At 41.7% G+C, this 19,031-nt stretch overlaps 1 protein-coding gene across 2 annotated transcripts in view; it reads right to left on the bottom strand.

Annotated features, from left to right (window-relative positions):
- Positions 1–4,257: 4,257 nt before the first annotated feature.
- LOC131943730 (calcitonin gene-related peptide type 1 receptor) overlaps positions 4,258–19,031 on the bottom strand; it is a 95,545-nt gene continuing 80,771 nt past the window's right edge. For both annotated transcript variants that reach the window (XM_059303952.1, XM_059303950.1), the window contains exons 10-14: positions 15,817–15,883; positions 13,704–13,786; positions 11,177–11,315; positions 7,826–7,867; positions 4,258–5,765 (exon numbers count right to left, since the gene is read on the bottom strand). In XM_059303952.1, coding sequence (XP_059159935.1) covers positions 5,487–5,765; positions 7,826–7,867; positions 11,177–11,315; positions 13,704–13,786; positions 15,817–15,883 — 610 coding nt within the window. In that variant the 3' untranslated portion in view covers positions 4,258–5,486. The remainder of the gene's footprint in view (positions 5,766–7,825; positions 7,868–11,176; positions 11,316–13,703; positions 13,787–15,816; positions 15,884–19,031) is intronic.

The raw sequence follows: 19,031 nt of genomic DNA, 5'->3' as shown, positions 1-19,031 counted from the left end.
CACAATTTATACAGCACACATATGGTCTTGTACACATATAGCAGCCTACAAACCTGCCTGACAAGTTAATTGGCTTATAGAACAATCGCTGCCAAACGTCGTAAATGTCTTAAAATTTAAAGAAATGAACTCTTCTCTACAGATATCATTAAAAACTTAAAATATTCTTAAATAGCACTACGGGGGATGGCAACTCGGGATATAAGAATGATTTTTATCTTTCTTTAAAGGACCATGACTTGTATGTTTAGTAATCAGCATATATCCGGCATTGTCGGGATTTAGGAAATGTATTACTTTTCGAATTAACACTAACCACAACCAACCAAAAAAAAAAAAAACGCAAACATAACACAAACGCAAACTCAAACACAAATATAGACACAAACGAAAACACAAACCCCATCACAAACACAAACGAAAACACAAACACAAACGCAAACAAAAAGCAAACTAAAACAAACCCAAATCCAAAATCAAAGACAAACCTAACCGCAAACGCAAATCAAAGACAAAAAAACAAACAAACACAAACGCAAACATAAACATAAACGCATAGTGCTCACAGTTCAGCGCGGGGCGCTAAATTGCACCATTCTGGAGCGCCAGCGGAACCGCCTGATTTAACTTAGTAAACAACTATAGTAACCCAACTTATTCATAGTCTTTTGCACACTTAAACGAACGTAGGAACCATAGCTAACACGGGAAGGCCCTGGGCGCCAAATAACACCCTGTCGGGATTCGATTCAGTTAAAGACTATAGTGACCTTTCTTATCCATAGTCTATCACACTGTATAAATCGAAATTATGCACCATAGCGCCTAGGGCGCCAAATCGAACCCTGCCGGGGCGCCGGCGGACGCGCTTGATTTAATTTAGTGAACAACTATAATACCCCAAGCTTATCAGCAAACGGGAAGACAGAAGTAAACATAGAGGAAATTTAGGTGCTCCTTGTAAACTGTAATTGTTTACAAATCATATTTAGTAAACAGTACGTTCATTGTATAAAATAAATAAAAGGCAGCATTTTCTTCTTCTTCGTTCTTAATTATTAGTGTTGAAGGGGAGCCAGATTTATCTGCCAGTGGGTTTGAACTTGAGAGTTTGTTCGAATTTATAAACCATGAGCTTTTTGCCGACTCGACCACGCCTCCAACACAACTGCTTTTCTTTTTGGATTTGCTTCCATAGCCTTTGTCCAACCAAGAACAAACTACAAGGCAGCAGTTGTTTAATTTTGGTGTTGTCTCTCCTAGAAGAGTGGCTGTCCCCAGCTAACGAGCCCCCTAGGCAGCATTTAAAATATTTGTGTTTTACTTACCACATTGCACTTGATCAATCCACGCTTATTATGTAATTATTTTTTCCCCGACATCAAAACAAAGTAATAAAACCTAGCTGTAACGGTACTCAAGTTATCGTGTTGACAGACACACACAAGCACACACACATACATACTGACGAAATTTGCATAACTATGTTTTTCCGACTCAACGACGTTTAAAACATCGAGATATCTGAAAAACTCGACTACAATACTTCCTCTATACTTCGTATACGAGAAAGTAAAAATATCAGTAGTGCCGATGGGAGGCAATTTTATTGACATCACTTTCAAAATAATACACGATTACTTCTCTTGACAAGATTTACTCGCAGTCCTTAAATTTTATCACATGACCCAAATCCTAGCCTGACATTTCAATACAGCAGCATGACAACTGCTAGAAGGCACAATGTTGTCTTTGGGACATCTAATGAAACGATACAGTAACAGCTCTACAGATGAAACTATACAGTAACAGCTCTACAGATGAAACGATACAGTAACAGCTCTACAGATGAAACGATACAGTAACAGCTCTACAGATGTCTTCATTGCGCTGGAGTGTAACCCGGAAGTCTCTAGTTTTGATCCCGGTCTGTAGGGCTTCCCTGAGTCCACTCAGCTCTAAAGGGTACCTGACTAGTACATCCACCTCAGATGGGTACCTGACTCTAGTCCACTCAGCACTAAAGGTACCTGACTAGTACATCCAGCTCAGATGGGTACCTGACTCTAGTCCACCCAGCTCAGATGGGTACTTGACTCTAGTCCACCCAGCTCACAAGAGTAGACCAACGATTCATATAAGGGAAACAAAGGCCACTGGGCATAATGCTGACCTCACCATCCCCTTGTATACCAAGATCATTGAAATAGATTAACTCTACTTTACCTACTCAATGTTTCTTGGACACACACAGGAAAAGATGATGATGACGAAATGTCTTCACTAACCAGATAGTAACCGACTTTATTCTTCACCCAATCAAAAGATGACCACTCCTTCAATCAACTAAATAAATCAAACGACACGTGGATTAATTAGTGTCAATTTTTTATTGGAACCTCTTGGACAAATTACTTCACGGAGCAGGAGTAGCGTCAGACATGTTCATCGTATGGTATGGTGGCAAGGTCAAGGTTATTTTTGTATTGCGTTTGAAATACTCAATGTATCACAAAATTGATGGTACATGATGGTGACTGATGGTATTGAAGTGCACAAAACAGATGATGGTTAATGATGATGGTGTAGTTCACAAAACGGCACAAGATGGCGACAGATGATGGTATAGTGTACACAATAAGTGACACATGATTATTGATGATAAAATAGTTGAACAGCTCAGATCATAATGTCAATTGTCATTAATGTCCAACTGGACAAGAGAAGAACATGGTACATGATTATAGACTGTATGTTTAAAATGTAATGAGTGACGTAAGGAAATGACATAAATATGTGTGTTGAGTGTTGTGTGTTGTGAATATCGTTGTAGATCGTGCTTTGAAGGGAGATCTATAGGGGATAGGTTGTGATGGTATATAAGATGGTATAGATAGTAGGTTGTGATAGTATATAAGATGGTATAGAAGGTAGGTTGTGATGGTATATAGAATGATTTGGATGGTAGGACTGTATATGTAGGAGTGTATATAGGATAATATAGACTTTAGGTAGTCATGGTATATAGGATGGTATATAATTTAGGTCTTGATGGTATATAGAAAGGTATATATTTTAGGTAGTGATGGTATATAGGATGGTATAGATGGTACACCCGATACAGTAAACACATTGTGATATATCGTTCGACAAAAGAAGTGACAACTATCTGACAGGATGAGATGATAAAACAACAGCTATGTGATGGAACAAGTTCGATGGTAAGAGGGTCTTCCATAAACGACGTCACAGTCTTAGTGGGGGGGGGGGGTCGGGCTTTAGTGACTTGTGAGGATGAGAAGGGGCGGGGGATTTTAAAAATGTGACGTCACATTTTTAAATTAACAAAAGTCATGTTTGAAACTGAATTAAAGCCATCGTTTCCCATTTTTAAAGTATGTTAATGCTATTTATCATAAAAAGTAATACATATATCCAATGTTGGCTAAGCTAAACTTATATGATTAGGAAATCGCTTTAAAAAATGAACGTTGAGGTATGACGTCAGTTTACTTTTTGTGACGATAAGTGACGATGGTCAGTGGGCAGTCAAAACTCGTCTAAAAGGTGTGACGTCGTTTATGGAAATGTGTGATGAATAGGTGTTTAAATAGAAGAGGTGTACCAAAGATATTGAGAGTAAATCTGTACATTATTAATTTAAGGGCCCTAACATGTTGAGCAAGAACGATAACAACACCACATCATGGTGCACATGACAACATCACATAATGGTGCACATAACACCACATCATGGTGCACATAACAACACCACATCATGGTGCACATAACAACACCACATCATGGTGCACATAACAACACCACATCATGGTGCACATGACAGCAGCACATCATGGTGCACATAACAACACCACATCATGGTGCACATAACACCACATCATGGTGCACATAGCAACACCACATCATGGTGCACATAACAACACCACATCATGGTGCACATAGCAACACCACATCATGGTGCACATAACAACACCACATCATGGTGCACATAACAACACCACATCATGGTGCACATAACAACACCACATCATGGTGCACATGACAGCAGCACATCATGGTGCACATAACAACACCACATCATGGTGCACATAACACCACATCATGGTGCACATAGCAACACCACATCATGGTGCACATAACAACACCACATCATGGTGCACATAGCAACACCACATCATGGTGCACATAACAACAGCACATCATGGTGCACATAACATCAGCACAACACGGTGCACAAAACATCAAGGTGCACATAACACATAACATCATGCCATAGCTTATTGTTTCTAGAGACTTAGCATCATATTGCCATCTAGGCATTAAATAAACAATCAGGTTGGATTATTCAAATAAAACATTGACTGTTCCACATGACCCACTGATTGATGCACTAATTAGGTCATTTCTTTATTCTGTCCTTTAAGTGGGTCACCATTACATCAACTGGACAGTTGAATACCGTTATTAAAAATATAATGTGAAAACAAACCACAGTACCCACGACTGACAATGTGAATATATTTATAAATAAATTAAAATAAATACAAAAATAAATTAAGGTTAGAATATTTATATTTATAAAACTTAAGCTGTTCGAACTTAGGGCAGGCGAGGTGGCCTAATGCGTGCTATGGGCAGACTTCAGTTTCAGGTTTCGTATGTATTTACTTATTTATTTATTTATACATAATTATATTTATCTGTACAAAAAATAGTTACAATTATATTCCAAAGGTCCATCCGGTATAGACAATCATTAACAAAACGTATATAATTTCTTTTAACATATTACAATATACACAGTTAAAAAAGCAATTGATGTACAAAGTAGAGGACATTAGACATTATTACAATATAACATTACACTTTAAAAAATTATGATTGCCAAATATAGAGAACGCATCAGATTATTTGGCTTAAGAAGAAAAATGATCACTGTCAAGTTGTAACTGATAAATTGATTTCAGTACCGCTTGGCTCAACGCTTTTTGCCCTTTTTTAATTAAATACAAAATCTCAAATCCTGGACTAGATTAAATGTTCTCCAATAATGATTTGATATTCACAATTGCTAGTCTTATACTGTAGATAATTTGGTATACGTCTTTGGATCTTAGACCCATTATGGATAGTAAGTCTTAGACCCATGATGGGTTGGTACCCTGTCTTAGACCCATAATGGGCTGGTACCTTAAGACCCATAATGGGCTGGTACCCTAAGACCCATGACAGTTTGGTACCCTAGGTCTTAGACCCATGATGGGTGGGTATCTAGGTCCTAGACCAAGACGGGTGGGTACCCAATCCTAGACCCACGACGGGTAAGTATCTAGGTCCTAGACTCACGATGGGTGGGTACCCTAGGTCCTATACTCACTACGGGTGGGTACCTAGGTCCTAGACCAATGATGAGTTGGGTACCTACGTCCTAGACTCACGACGGGTGAGTACCCCAGGTCCTACACTCACGACACGTGCTTGTACGAGTTGAGCTCATCATCCTCGATGTGTCCTGCCATCAGAGGATAATCTCCGTTAGCTTTACCTCCCTTAGTGCTCTCGTGGTTGTTGACTGGCTGAAGCGGGATCATCTGACTCGTATCCCCCTCGCCATTGGTCGATTTTTTCCGCGTGACGTCAGAAGCGTACTGGGTAGTCATGGTGATGGATCGTGTTGTGAAATCTCGCCGAAGTCCCGTGCGGCCTATGCATCTGCTGCAGAACGTTGAGAGGTACCCTTGGACCTGGAAGTCAAACACAAACATTTAACATGACCCACACGTTAATCTAAAGTCAAAAACAAACATTTAACATGACCCGGAAGTCAAACACAAACATTTAACATGACCCGGAAGTCAAACACAAACATTTAACATGACCCATACGTTAATCTAAAGTCAAACACAAACATTTAACATGACCCACACGTTAATCTAAAGTCAAAAACAAACATTTAACATGACCCACACGTTAATCTAAAGTCAAAAACAAACATTTAACATGACCCGGAAGTCAAACACAAACATTTAACATGACCCATACGTTAATCTAAAGTCAAACACAAACATTTAACATGACCCACACGTTAATCTAAAGTCAAAAACAAACATTTAACATGACCCACACGTTAATCTAAAGTCAAAGACAAACATTTAACATGCCCCACACGTTAATCTAAAGTCAAAAACAAACATTTAACATGACCCACACGTTAATCTAAAGTCAAAGACAAACATTTAACATGACCCACAAAGACAAACATTTAACATGACCCACACGTTAATCTAAAGTCAAAGACAAACATTTAACATGCCCCACACGTTAATCTAAAGTCAAAGACAAACATTTAACATGACCCACACGTTAATCTAAAGTCAAAGACAAACATTTAACATGACCCACACGTTAATCTAAAGTCAAAAACAAACATTTAACATGACCCACACGTTAATCTAAAGTCAAAGACAAACATTTAACATGACCCACACGTTAGTCTAAAGTCAAAGACAAACATTTAACATGACCCACACGTTAATCTAAAGTCAAAGACAAACATTTAACATGACCCACACGTTAATCTAAAGCCAAAGATAAACATTTAACATGACCCACACGTTAATCTAAAGTCAAAGACAAACATTTAACATGCCCCACACGTTAATCTAAAGTCAAAAACAAACATTTAACATGACCCACACGTTAATCTAAAGTCAAAGACAAACATTTAACATGACCCACAAAGACAAACATTTAACATGACCCACACGTTAATCTAAAGTCAAAGACAAACATTTAACATGCCCCACACGTTAATCTAAAGTCAAAGACAAACATTTAACATGACCCACACGTTAATCTAAAGTCAAAGACAAACATTTAACATGACCCACACGTTAATCTAAAGTCAAAAACAAACATTTAACATGACCCACACGTTAATCTAAAGTCAAAGACAAACATTTAACATGACCCACACGTTAGTCTAAAGTCAAAGACAAACATTTAACATGACCCACACGTTAATCTAAAGTCAAAGACAAACATTTAACATGACCCACACGTTAATCTAAAGCCAAAGATAAACATTTAACATGACCCACACGTTAATCTAAAGTCAAAGACAAACATTTAACATGACCCACACGTTAATCTAAAGTCAAAAACAAACATTTAACATGACCCACACGTTAATCTAAAGTCAAAGACAAACATTTAACATGACCCACACGTTAATCTAAAGTCAAAGACAAACATTTAACATGACCCGCACGTTAATCTAAAGTCAAAGACAAACATTTAACATGACCCACACGTTAATCTAAAGTCAAAGACAAACATTTAACATGACCCACACGTTAATCTAAAGACAAACATTTAACATGACCCACACGTTAATCTATCACACATTGGCTGCATTTAAAATCTGAACATTTTCAAAACTGATTGTAGATATGGTTACTGACAGATTAATACGGATAATTCCGTGTAGTTGATAGCACTTACAGTAGGTCAAAGTGCGCCAAATGACCCACCCGGAATAACTAAACGGCTAATTATAATTGATGAAAATCCAATAAATTATCGAAATTTAAAATGAGATCTATAATTATTGAGTTATTTTGAAGTATTAGAACATTTCTGTACTGAGACTGTGAGTTATAAATAACAAAATTAATTATCCAATTAAGTCCCTCCCTATCAGTGCACACTAGAGTAGCCGCCCTTGCTTAATATCATGTGGCGTCCTTGCTCACATGACCACATAATTACATGATCACGTGGTCACGATGTCACGATGACCTACCTCTCTGTTGAGATAACAGCAGACGATGGCAATGAACGCGCCCTGAAAATAGATCAAAAAATTTAAAAATAGACAGTGATTATTTCGGTCCCCCGTCCCCTCCGAAAATTTCAAGTACCCCCCCCCCCCCTCACCCCCTGAGAAAAAAGTCTGGAAGAAACACTGCTTGTTATAAAGGCTTTTTTGTTTCACCTCAGATATTGTTTTGGTTATGATAGAATACTTAAGAATACATAAGCATTGTGCTTATTTTCTCTGAACTGTAAGATGGTATAAGGTTGTGTTAATTCGTCGAAAGCCTAAGATAAAAATACATCGAGACATGTTAACTATGCACGCGTTTTCTTTGCAATAAGTTCAACTCACATGTAGATTTGTGATAACTCACCTGTAACTTGTGACAACTCACCTGTAGACTTGTGATAACTCACCTGTAGATTTGTGATAACTCACCTGTAACTTGTGACAACTCGCATGTAGATTTGTGACACTTCACCTGTAACTTGTGATAACTCACCTGTAGACTTGTGACAACTCACCTGTAGACTTGTGACAACTCACCTGTAGCTTGTGACAACTCACCTCTAGCTTGTGACAACTCACTTGTAGACTTGTGACAACTCACTTATAGATTTTTGACAACTCACTCGTAGACTTGTGTCAACTCACCTGTAGCTTGTGACAACTCACCTGTAGACTTGTGATAGTTGACAACTCACCTGTAGCTTGTGACAACTCACCTGTAGCTTGTGATAACTCACATGTAGACTTGTGACAAATCACTTGTAGCTTGTGACAACTCATCTGTAGCCTGTGACAACTCACCTGTAGCTTGTGACAACTCACCTGTAGCCTGTGACAACTCACCTGTAGCTTGTGATAACTCACATGTAGACTTGTGACAAATCACTTGTAGCTTGTGACAACTCATCTGTAGACTTGTGACAACTCACCTGTAGACTTGTGACAACACACCTGTAACTTGTGACAACTCACCTGTAACTTGTGACAACTCACGTGTAACTTGTGACAACTCACGTGTAACTTGTGACAACTCACGTTTAACTTGTGACAACTCACGTGTAACTTGTGACAACTCACCTGTAGCTTGTGACAACTCACCTGTAGACTTGTGACAACTCACTTGTAACTTGTGACAACTCACCTGTAGCTTGTGACAACTCACGTGTAACTTGTGACAACTCACCTGTAACTTGTGACAACTCACGTGTAACTTGTGACAACTCACCTGTAGCTTGTGACAACTCACCTTTAGACTTGTGACAACTCACTTGTAACTTGTGACAACTCACCTGTAGCTTGTGACAACTCACCTGTAGACTTGTGACAGTTGACAACTCACCTGTAGCTTGTGACAACTCACCTGTAGCCTGTGACAACTCACCTGTAGCTTGTGATAACTCACATGTAGACTTGTGACAACTAACCTGTAGCTTGTGACAACTCACCTGTAGACTTGTGATAACTCACTTGTAACTTGTGACAACTCACCTGTAGCTTGTGACAACTCACCTGTAGACTTGTGACAGTTGACAACTCACCTGTAGCTTGTGACAACTCACCTGTAGCCTGTGACAACTCACCTGTAGCTTGTGATAACTCACATGTAGACTTGTGACAAATCACTTGTAGCTTGTGACAACTCATCTGTAGACTTGTGACAACTCACCTGTAGACTTGTGACAACACACCTGTAACTTGTGACAACTCACCTGTAACTTGTGACAACTCACGTGTAACTTGTGACAACTCACGTGTAACTTGTGACAACTCACGTTTAACTTGTGACAACTCACGTGTAACTTGTGACAACTCACCTGTAGCTTGTGACAACTCACCTGTAGACTTGTGACAACTCACTTGTAACTTGTGACAACTCACCTGTAGCTTGTGACAACTCACGTGTAACTTTTGACAACTCACCTGTAGACTTGTGACAACTCACTTGTAACTTGTGACAACTCACGTGTAACTTGTGACAACTCACGTGTAACTTGTGACAACTCACCTGTAGACTTGTGACAACTCACTTGTAACTTGTGACAACTCACGTGTAACTTGTGACAACTCACCTGTAGACTTGTGACAACTCACCTGTAGACTGTGACAACTCACCTTTAACCTGTGACAACTCACCTGTAGCCTGTGACAACTCACCTGTAGCCTGTGACAACTCACCTGTAACTTGTGACAACTCACCTGTAGACTTGTGACAACTCACTTATAGATTTTTGACAACTCACGTGTAACTTGTGACAACTCACGTGTAACTTGTGACAACTCACGTTTAACTTGTGACAACTCACGTGTAACTTGTGACAACTCACCTGTAGCTTGTGACAACTCACCTGTAGACTTGTGACAACTCACTTGTAACTTGTGACAACTCACCTGTAGCTTGTGACAACTCACGTGTAACTTTTGACAACTCACCTGTAGACTTGTGACAACTCACTTGTAACTTGTGACAACTCACGTGTAACTTGTGACAACTCACGTGTAACTTGTGACAACTCACCTGTAGACTTGTGACAACTCACTTGTAACTTGTGACAACTCACGTGTAACTTGTGACAACTCACCTGTAGACTTGTGACAACTCACCTGTAGACTGTGACAACTCACCTTTAACCTGTGACAACTCACCTGTAGCCTGTGACAACTCACCTGTAGCCTGTGACAACTCACCTGTAACTTGTGACAACTCACCTGTAGACTTGTGACAACTCACTTATAGATTTTTGACAACTCACCTGTAGACTTGTGTCAACTCACCTGTAGCTTGTGACAACTCACCTGTAGCCTGTGACAACTCACCTGTAGCTTGTGATAACTCACATGTAGACTTGTGACAAATCACTTGTAGCTTGTGACAACTCATCTGTAGACTTGTGACAACTCACCTGTAGACTTGTGACAACTCACCTGTAACTTGTGACAACTCACGTGTAACTTGTGACAACTCACGTTTAACTTGTGACAACTCACGTGTAACTTGTGACAACTCACCTGTAGCTTGTGACAACTCACCTGTAGACTTGTGACAACTCACTTGTAACTTGTGACAACTCACGTGTAACTTGTGACAACTCACCTGTAGACTTGTGACAACTCACCTGTAGACTGTGATAACTCACCTTTAACCTGTGACAACTCACCTGTAGCCTGTGACAATTCACCTGTAGCCTGTGACAACTCACCTGTAGACTTGTGACAACTCACCTGTAGACTTGTGACAACTCACCTGTAGACTTGTGACAACTCACCTTAAGACTTGTGACACCTCACCTGTAGCTTGTGACACCTCACCTGTAGCCTGTGACAACTCACCTGTAGACTGTTGACCACTTTATAAACCAACTCAAGCGCGTGCCCCTCGTCGTGTGTCGAGCCATCTGGCTTGTAGACGAGCAGGATATACTGGACACCAAACAACGGCATCAGTACCCAGATGGCCTTGACCGCACGCCTGTAGAGCAGTTACAACACGTTAGGTCACGTGACACCACAATCTAAAACGAGGCTCTCAAATAGACGACTGACACGTGGTTAGGTCATGCTAGACAAATCAGTCATGCGTGAATACATGTAGTTGTATATAATTACAACCGTCTGAAAAAATCAGTCAAGCGAACAAGGGGTGTATTTCCGATTCATCATAATCATTTAATAAATCGGTTACCCGAACAATTGTTATATTTCTGCTTCATCACCGTCATAAAAAATACCGCGTAATACTAAGTTATCCCCCTTGTCTGGATGTTGAAAGATTATCTACCCTTGGCTAGTCATAACAGATACATGCAGTCTAGTGTTACTAATGCTGGACATGGAGTCCTTATGTGTACATTCGTTTTCTGGTGTGTACATAACCTTTAGCATAATAAGGACACGATGTCCGCGGTCAATGGCCTAAAGGTCAACTTATTGTCACCGGGGTCAGCGCCACACGGGGCCGGAAGGCAGACCATGTTACTATATTTAGACTGGCCACTAACGGCCCCTTCTCTAATGATGGGCTGCTTGAATGTCTTCTCTTACGGTACTTTTACCGTCCAATATGCTGGATGCCGGTCATAAAGACAGACTGTCATAAAGATGATGGTCTGACATATTTTGACAGACTGTCATAAAGATGATGGTCTGACATATTTTGACAGACTGACATAAAGATGATGGTCTGACTGTCAGGACTATGCTAGTCTTTGAGAACACGTTCAGTCATGTGTGATATTTCTAATGTTTAATTACGACGGTTTAATTAACAAGTTCATTTCTTATTTGTTTATTTTATTACGTAATCATAAATATTGTGGGGTAACGCAAAATTTATAACTAGCAGATATTAACTTTAATTGGGTATGTATTGGATTAGCATAAAGCTAGTATGGATGTGTTTGGTTGGGATAAAATCAAGTACGGATGAGTGGAGTTGGCATAAACTAGCATGAATGTGTGTCAGAGTAGGATAAAATCAAGAGGGAATGAGTAAAGTTGGTATGCACGTGTAAGCATCAAAGGCCAACTCAACTTAACATACCCGACTTATTAGGGTGGGGCTGACTCAACTGGACATACCCCACTCACCTGAACATATCCTACTCACCTGAACATACCCCACTCACCTGAACATACCCCACTCACCTAAACATACCCACTCACCTGAACATACCCCACACACCTGAACATACCCCACTCACCTAAACATACCCACTCACCTGAACATACCCCACTCACCTGCACATACCCCACTCACCTGAACATACCCCACTCACCTAAACATACCCCACTCACCTGAACATACCCCACTCACCTGAACATACCCCACTCACCTGAACATACCCCACTCACCTGAACATAGCCAACTCACCTGCACATACCCCACTCACCTGAACATACCCCACTCATTTGAACATACCCCACTCACCTGAACATACCCCACTCACCTGAACATACCCCACTCACCTGAACATACCCAACTCACCTGAACATACCCCACTCACCTGAACATACCCCACTCACCTGAACATACAGCACTCACCTGAACATACCCCACTCACCTAAACATACCCGACTTATAGGCTGGGGCTGACTCACCTAAACATACCCCACTCACCTAAACATAGCCCACTCACCTGAACATACCCCACTCACCTAAACATACCCCACTCACCTGAACATACCCCACTCACCTAAACATACCCCACTCACCTGAACATACCCCACTCACCTGAACATACCCCACTCACCTGAACATACCCCACTCACCTGAACATACCCCACTCACCTGAACATACCCCACTCACCTGCACATACCCCACTCACCTGCACATACCCCACTCACCTGCACATACCCCATTCACCTGAACATACCCCACTCACCTGAACATACCCCACTCACCTGCACATACCCCACTCACCTGAACATATCCCACTCACCTGAACATACCCCACTCACCTGAACATATCCCACTCACCTGAACATACCCCACTCACCTGAACATACCCCACTCACCTGAACATATCCCACTCACCTGAACATACCCCACTCACCTGAACATACCCCACTCACCTGAACATACCCCACTCACCTGAACATACCCCACTCACCTGAACATACCCCACTCACCTGAACATATCCCACTCACCTGAACATACCCCACTCACCTGAACATATCCCACTCACCTGAACATACCCCACTCACCTGAACATATCCCACTTACCTGAACATACCCCACTCACCTGAACATATCCCACTCACCTGAACATATCCCACTCACCTGAACATACCCCACTCACCTGAACATATCCCACTCACCTGAACATACCCGGCTCATTAGGGTGGGGCTGACTCACCTGAACATCCCCGGCTCATTAGGATGTGGTTCCAATTGGTTGACCATGATGTAAACAATGCGTATCATAAAAATTAGATTCGCCTGGGGAAGAGAGCGAAACAATTCAATGATATTTTACATCGAACATTAACGTTAACCCAGTTAAGGGGAGGTAATTACAATATGTCGTTTGGTAGAAACTGACAGAACATTTTAATCAACATCAATGACAATCTTTGTCATACTATCACAGTTCGATATTAGCTTGCTAGATTGTGTTTTCAATTACATTTAAATTTCTATTTTTAGGTTTTCGATGAAACTAGGATGATTTAATCAGTTTTAATCAATAATAGCTGAGACAGTCGGCGCTAAGTTAGGTTAGTAGGGATTGTAGTTTTCGTTGTTAGGTCAGTAGGGGTGTGTCCGGTGATGTTAGGTCAGTCAGAGGAGTGTCCGGTGATGTTAGGTCAGTCAGAGGAGTGTCCGGTGATGTTAGGTCAGTCAGAGGAGTGTCCGGTGATGTTAGGTCAGTCAGAGGAGTGTCCGGTGATGTTAGGTCAGTCAGAGGAGTGTCCGGTGATGTTAGGTCAGTCAGAGGAGTGTCCGGTGATGTTAGGTCAGTCAGAGGAGTGTCCGGTGATGTTAGGTCAGTCAGAGGAGTGTCCGGTGATGTTAGGTCAGTCAGAGGAGTGTCCGGTGATGTTAGGTCAGTCAGAGGAGTGTCCGGTGATGTTAGGTCAGTCAGAGGAGTGTCCGGTGATGTTAGGTCAGTCAGAGGAGTGTCCGGTGATGTTAGGTCAGAAAGAGATGTGTCCGGTGATGTTAGGTCAGTCAGAGGAGTGTCCGGTGATGTTAGGTCAGAAAGAGATGTGTCCGGTGATGTTAGGTCAGTCAGAGGAGTGTCCGGTGATGTTAGGTCAGTCAGAGGAGTGTCCGGTGATGTTAGGTCAGAAAGAGATGTGTCCGGTGATATAAAGTTGGTGTTGGGAGGTGGGTCCGGTGATATAAGTCCAGTAGGGGGTGTGACCGGTGATATATGATATAAGCCATAAGAGCGTTGCTGTTTTGAGTTACATTATGTAATGATCCTATTTATTTAATCTCGTGTGATTAAAAATTATTCTCTGCTTTCTTCACGAAAGACGAGTGTTAAAACGCCCGCCCATCCAATATAATAATAAAGTTTATTTAATTACATTAATTACTTAAATTAGTGAGATTTCTTTTGTTCGGTCAAGCAGTCAAACTGTCACGCCCTTGTTCAGCCGACGTCTGTGCAACTGATACAAATCTCAACTCGTTCTCTCAATCTTTAAAATATATTTTTATACCAAGTTTCCGTTGATTGTCAGGAGACCATTACCTTTTAATGAGGCTCTCCAGCAGGCAATAAAAGGCGGTCGTCAAGTCAAAAAGGTCAATGTAGAAATGTAATGAGACAACAAATGTAATTGTCGCTGGGAGTGTATGCCACTCATACCATCTAAGAAATACTTTACAAGCCGATACTTACAAGCAGACACTGCAATGGGTTGTGAATGTGACCCACCATCTAAGATATGCATACTGGACATTACCCCCCCTCCCGGACATTTACCCCCACCCGTATTAAACCCCCCCCCGGAGCAATTACCCCCTGTCGATTACCCCCCCCCTCCGGGCAATTACCCGCCCCCCTCCAACCCTCAAGTTAGAATCCTAACTCTAACTCAAATTCTATACCTATATATTACCTTATTCCTAGCTTTAAGAAAAAGACCAAAACCTAAGCATCCAGCTCAGCCTAAAACTTAACACAAAACCAAAATCAATGCTAGACTTTGGTTTAAGCCTAACCCTAAATCTAGCCTTAACCCTAACCTTAGCCATAGCTATAGCTCTAACCCTAACCCTGACCATAACACTAACCCTACTCCTAACCCTTACCATAGCCCTAACCCTATCTAAGCCTAAGCCTTTCTGGGGGGGGGGGAGTAATGTCTTACTGGGCGGGGGGAAATTGACAGGGGGGTAATTGATAGGGGGGTAATTACTCCGGTGGTAATGTCGGGGGATGTCCGGGGGGTAATTGACGGGGGGGGGTAATGCCCTGTTCCCCTAAGATTTTTCCATTACAAGCCGATACTTACCAGCAGAAACACTGCAATGGGTGTGTAGATTATCCACTCATATGGTCCGGCCATGTAGACCCAGCAACTAAGATAAACAAAGAGAGCACGTGCTGAGCTATATTTAGACAACCCGAGAGCTATATTTAGCCACACTTAGCTTTAAACTAAACACAATGGTAGTAAAATTAAAGTGCATAGCATTCGAAATGTTAACTTCTCAAACGATCAATGTATTGTTTTGTTCCTAATGTTGTTTTTTTTTTAAAGTTTATTTAAACAAGTTTAGAATTGTGGAGTTTGTTAAAACTTATGTTTGGAATGAATCAACTTTCAAGTATGGAATATGAAGAAAAATAAATCACATGTTCGGAATGTGATTGCGTTAACTCTTGTTTTTGTTATTATAGATTTGTTAAATCTCATATTTGGAAGTTTCACGTTCGGAATATGGTGAAAGATAATTCTCATGTTTGGAATGTAGAATTTGCAAAATATCAAGTACTTTTGTTGGTTGTGGGCTAAAAATTGAGCTCTATACCTTTGTTGGGTGGGAGATGGAATATTTTAGCTGATGCGGATGTTTTGTATTTTGCTAATGCGGGTTTCTTGAAAATTCTTGAATTAATCATTCAATGCTTTTAGCTTTTTCTCAAATCTAAAAGCTGGGCGTGCTAAAAATAGGAGACATAAAGCTTAGGGGAAAATGGGGACTTATCTAGTAGAGGAGGGGAGTGGTGGAGATGTGTTTGGGGAATTTGTATGTATGTCTATGTGTGTGTGCGCGCATGAGTGAGTGGGATAGAAAAAAATATAGAAATAACGTATTCTTTATGTTGGGTAGGTTTTTGGGGGAGGGGTGGGGATGGTATGATGAATAATTTTGCCTGGTGGGGGAGGGGTAGGGGGATATTATGATGAATAATTCTCTCCTCATTGAACTGAAACGGTGTTTATGTTTTTGTTTTGAGAATCCTAGATGAAAACTTTGGTTCCAATCCAAGCATGAATGAATGCGGGGCTTTTGTCACGTGTTGGGGTAATTATAAATGTACGTGTTCCGGGAACCAGAGGAACCAGCATGCCTTGAAGGCTGGTAGGGAACAATGGGCGACACAAATATTCATGTAATTAAACGGAATTTTTAAAGACGTCAATTAATTATTTCGTTCCGGTCTGTTTCACATTTAACGGCTTGCTAAGTCGTGGCTATATTATGTGTTTATATATATATATATATATATATATATATATATATATATATATATATATATATATATATATATATATATATATATATATATATATATATATATATATTGATAGCCAAAATGAAAGGAGCCTATTTGTTGAGAGTTGTAATAACGGGAGCCATTTTGTCGAGAGCCTAAACGTCAGGAGCCCATTTGTCGGGCGCCTATATGTCGTGAGTCAATATGTTGGGGCCCGTTTGACGGAGCTATTTTAAATGGGTCGATTTGACGGGGTGATAATGACGGGGCTGTTTTGACGGGGCCGTTTTGTCCCGGACCATTTTGACGGTGCATCTAAATGTAACCACCCCTGTATCAGAATCAGCTGATGTACCGACGTTTAGCCTGTCTTACCCACACAATGCCTGCACAACTTGAAATCGGACATAGGCCACTTCCTCTGACACAGTACAATATAGCCGGCATCCCGGCAAACTTTCTGAAGCCGGTTTTTTCGTCTTTGTCACAGTTTATTACACAGCAATGTTTAACCTCTCAGTCAGAATATCAACTACAGCAGACGACACCGATTCTACCAAAGGTCAGCTTTTAATACAATGTTAGTTCGGTTATTTTATTAAAGCTCAAGATCACTTGACCATAAAAAACCGGCGTATTCCGGCGACCGGTCAGACGGGGTTTGAGCGGCAATTGATTGGGTATCTGAAGGAAATTCGTCTAGACCTATTAACGTGAGAGCTTCTAATGTGTTTAAGCGGTCATTTGGTTAGTGCTGTACGTCTGCTAGTCCTGCCCGGGTCTGACCAGCGCCATCTTGGTTGTGGGGCAGATGGGTGGGGTGGGGCTACGTCCCCGGGGTGGGTGCTATCAGCTTACAAAAATCCCAAAAGATACATCGGTTTTCTGGTGAGCGGATCACGTGGGCTATCTGGTGAATTATCTGCGGTCACGTGGTCTGCCTGGCCATTTATGGAGTGGTCTCGATGGCGCCTCGGTTAATGTTCAGGGTGGGGTGGGACTGGTGGGGTGGGACTGGTGGGGTGGAACTGGTGGGGTGGGACTGGTGGGGTGGGGCTGGTGGGGCGGGGCTGGTGGGGTGGGACTGGTGGGGTGGGACTGGTGGGGTGGGACAGGAGGGGTGGGAATGGTAGAGCGGGACTGGAGGATGGGACTGGTGGGGTGGGACTGGTGGGGTGGGACTGGTGGGGTGGGACAGGAGGGGTGGGGTGCGTGGAGCCCCCTGAAAGATGTACCTCCCCACCCACCTAACGAAAGAATTTATTTAGAAAATACTTTTACCAATGTCCGCTTTCACCCCCCCCCCCCCCCCAAAATAATTCAAGTACTCCGGAAAAAAAGTCTGGAAGAAACACTGGACGAGAGTGAGTGACGTTGACCTGTATACCGGACATGACCTTGCACTAGCAGGTTTGAAAATGCGTGACCTTCAGGCACCAGCCAGCTATGGCCCACACAAAATTGAGCCATTATTTACTTTTTTTATACCACGTGACACCCTCTAACCCTGGCTCAGTGCGGCCCTTGACTCACGTATGTGACAATTTAATTAGCGGGGAGAAGATTGATTTCATCAGGTAGCGGGGTGTTGGGGCGGGGGGGGGGGGGGTGTTGGCGGGAGGTGGGGGGAGACACATGGCATGAGGAGCACGTGTCACGTGACATGACGTGAGGGTATACTGACATTTGTAGGACGCATGACAAATATGCATCACACGCAACACGAGGGCAGACATTATAGGTGTCATGTGTGTCATTCAATACAAGGTGTCACACAGGCAACTGAAACTCTCGAGAATGTCACGTCGAACTGCAAATGCCACAGACTCATCACCTAGGACCAGAGCCAGACCCCCGGCCTCCCGCCCCCCGACCCCGCTCGTGTCACGTGTCTAATTATTTTAATTATTCTTTGAATTTCATAGTTCCGTCTAAGATTGATGACGTCACACCGCCTACATTTCATTGCATGATTTCGTTAAGCTCGAGTTAATTCAACTCATT

This window comes from Physella acuta, unplaced genomic scaffold, assembly GCF_028476545.2.
Source record: "Physella acuta isolate Inbredline_101_S28 unplaced genomic scaffold, ASM2847654v3 ptg000466l, whole genome shotgun sequence".
In the NCBI taxonomy this organism is placed as follows: domain Eukaryota; kingdom Metazoa; phylum Mollusca; class Gastropoda; family Physidae; genus Physella; species Physella acuta.
The sequence above is the reverse complement of the archived record's forward strand: the minus strand, read 5'-3'. Positions and strand labels throughout refer to the sequence as shown.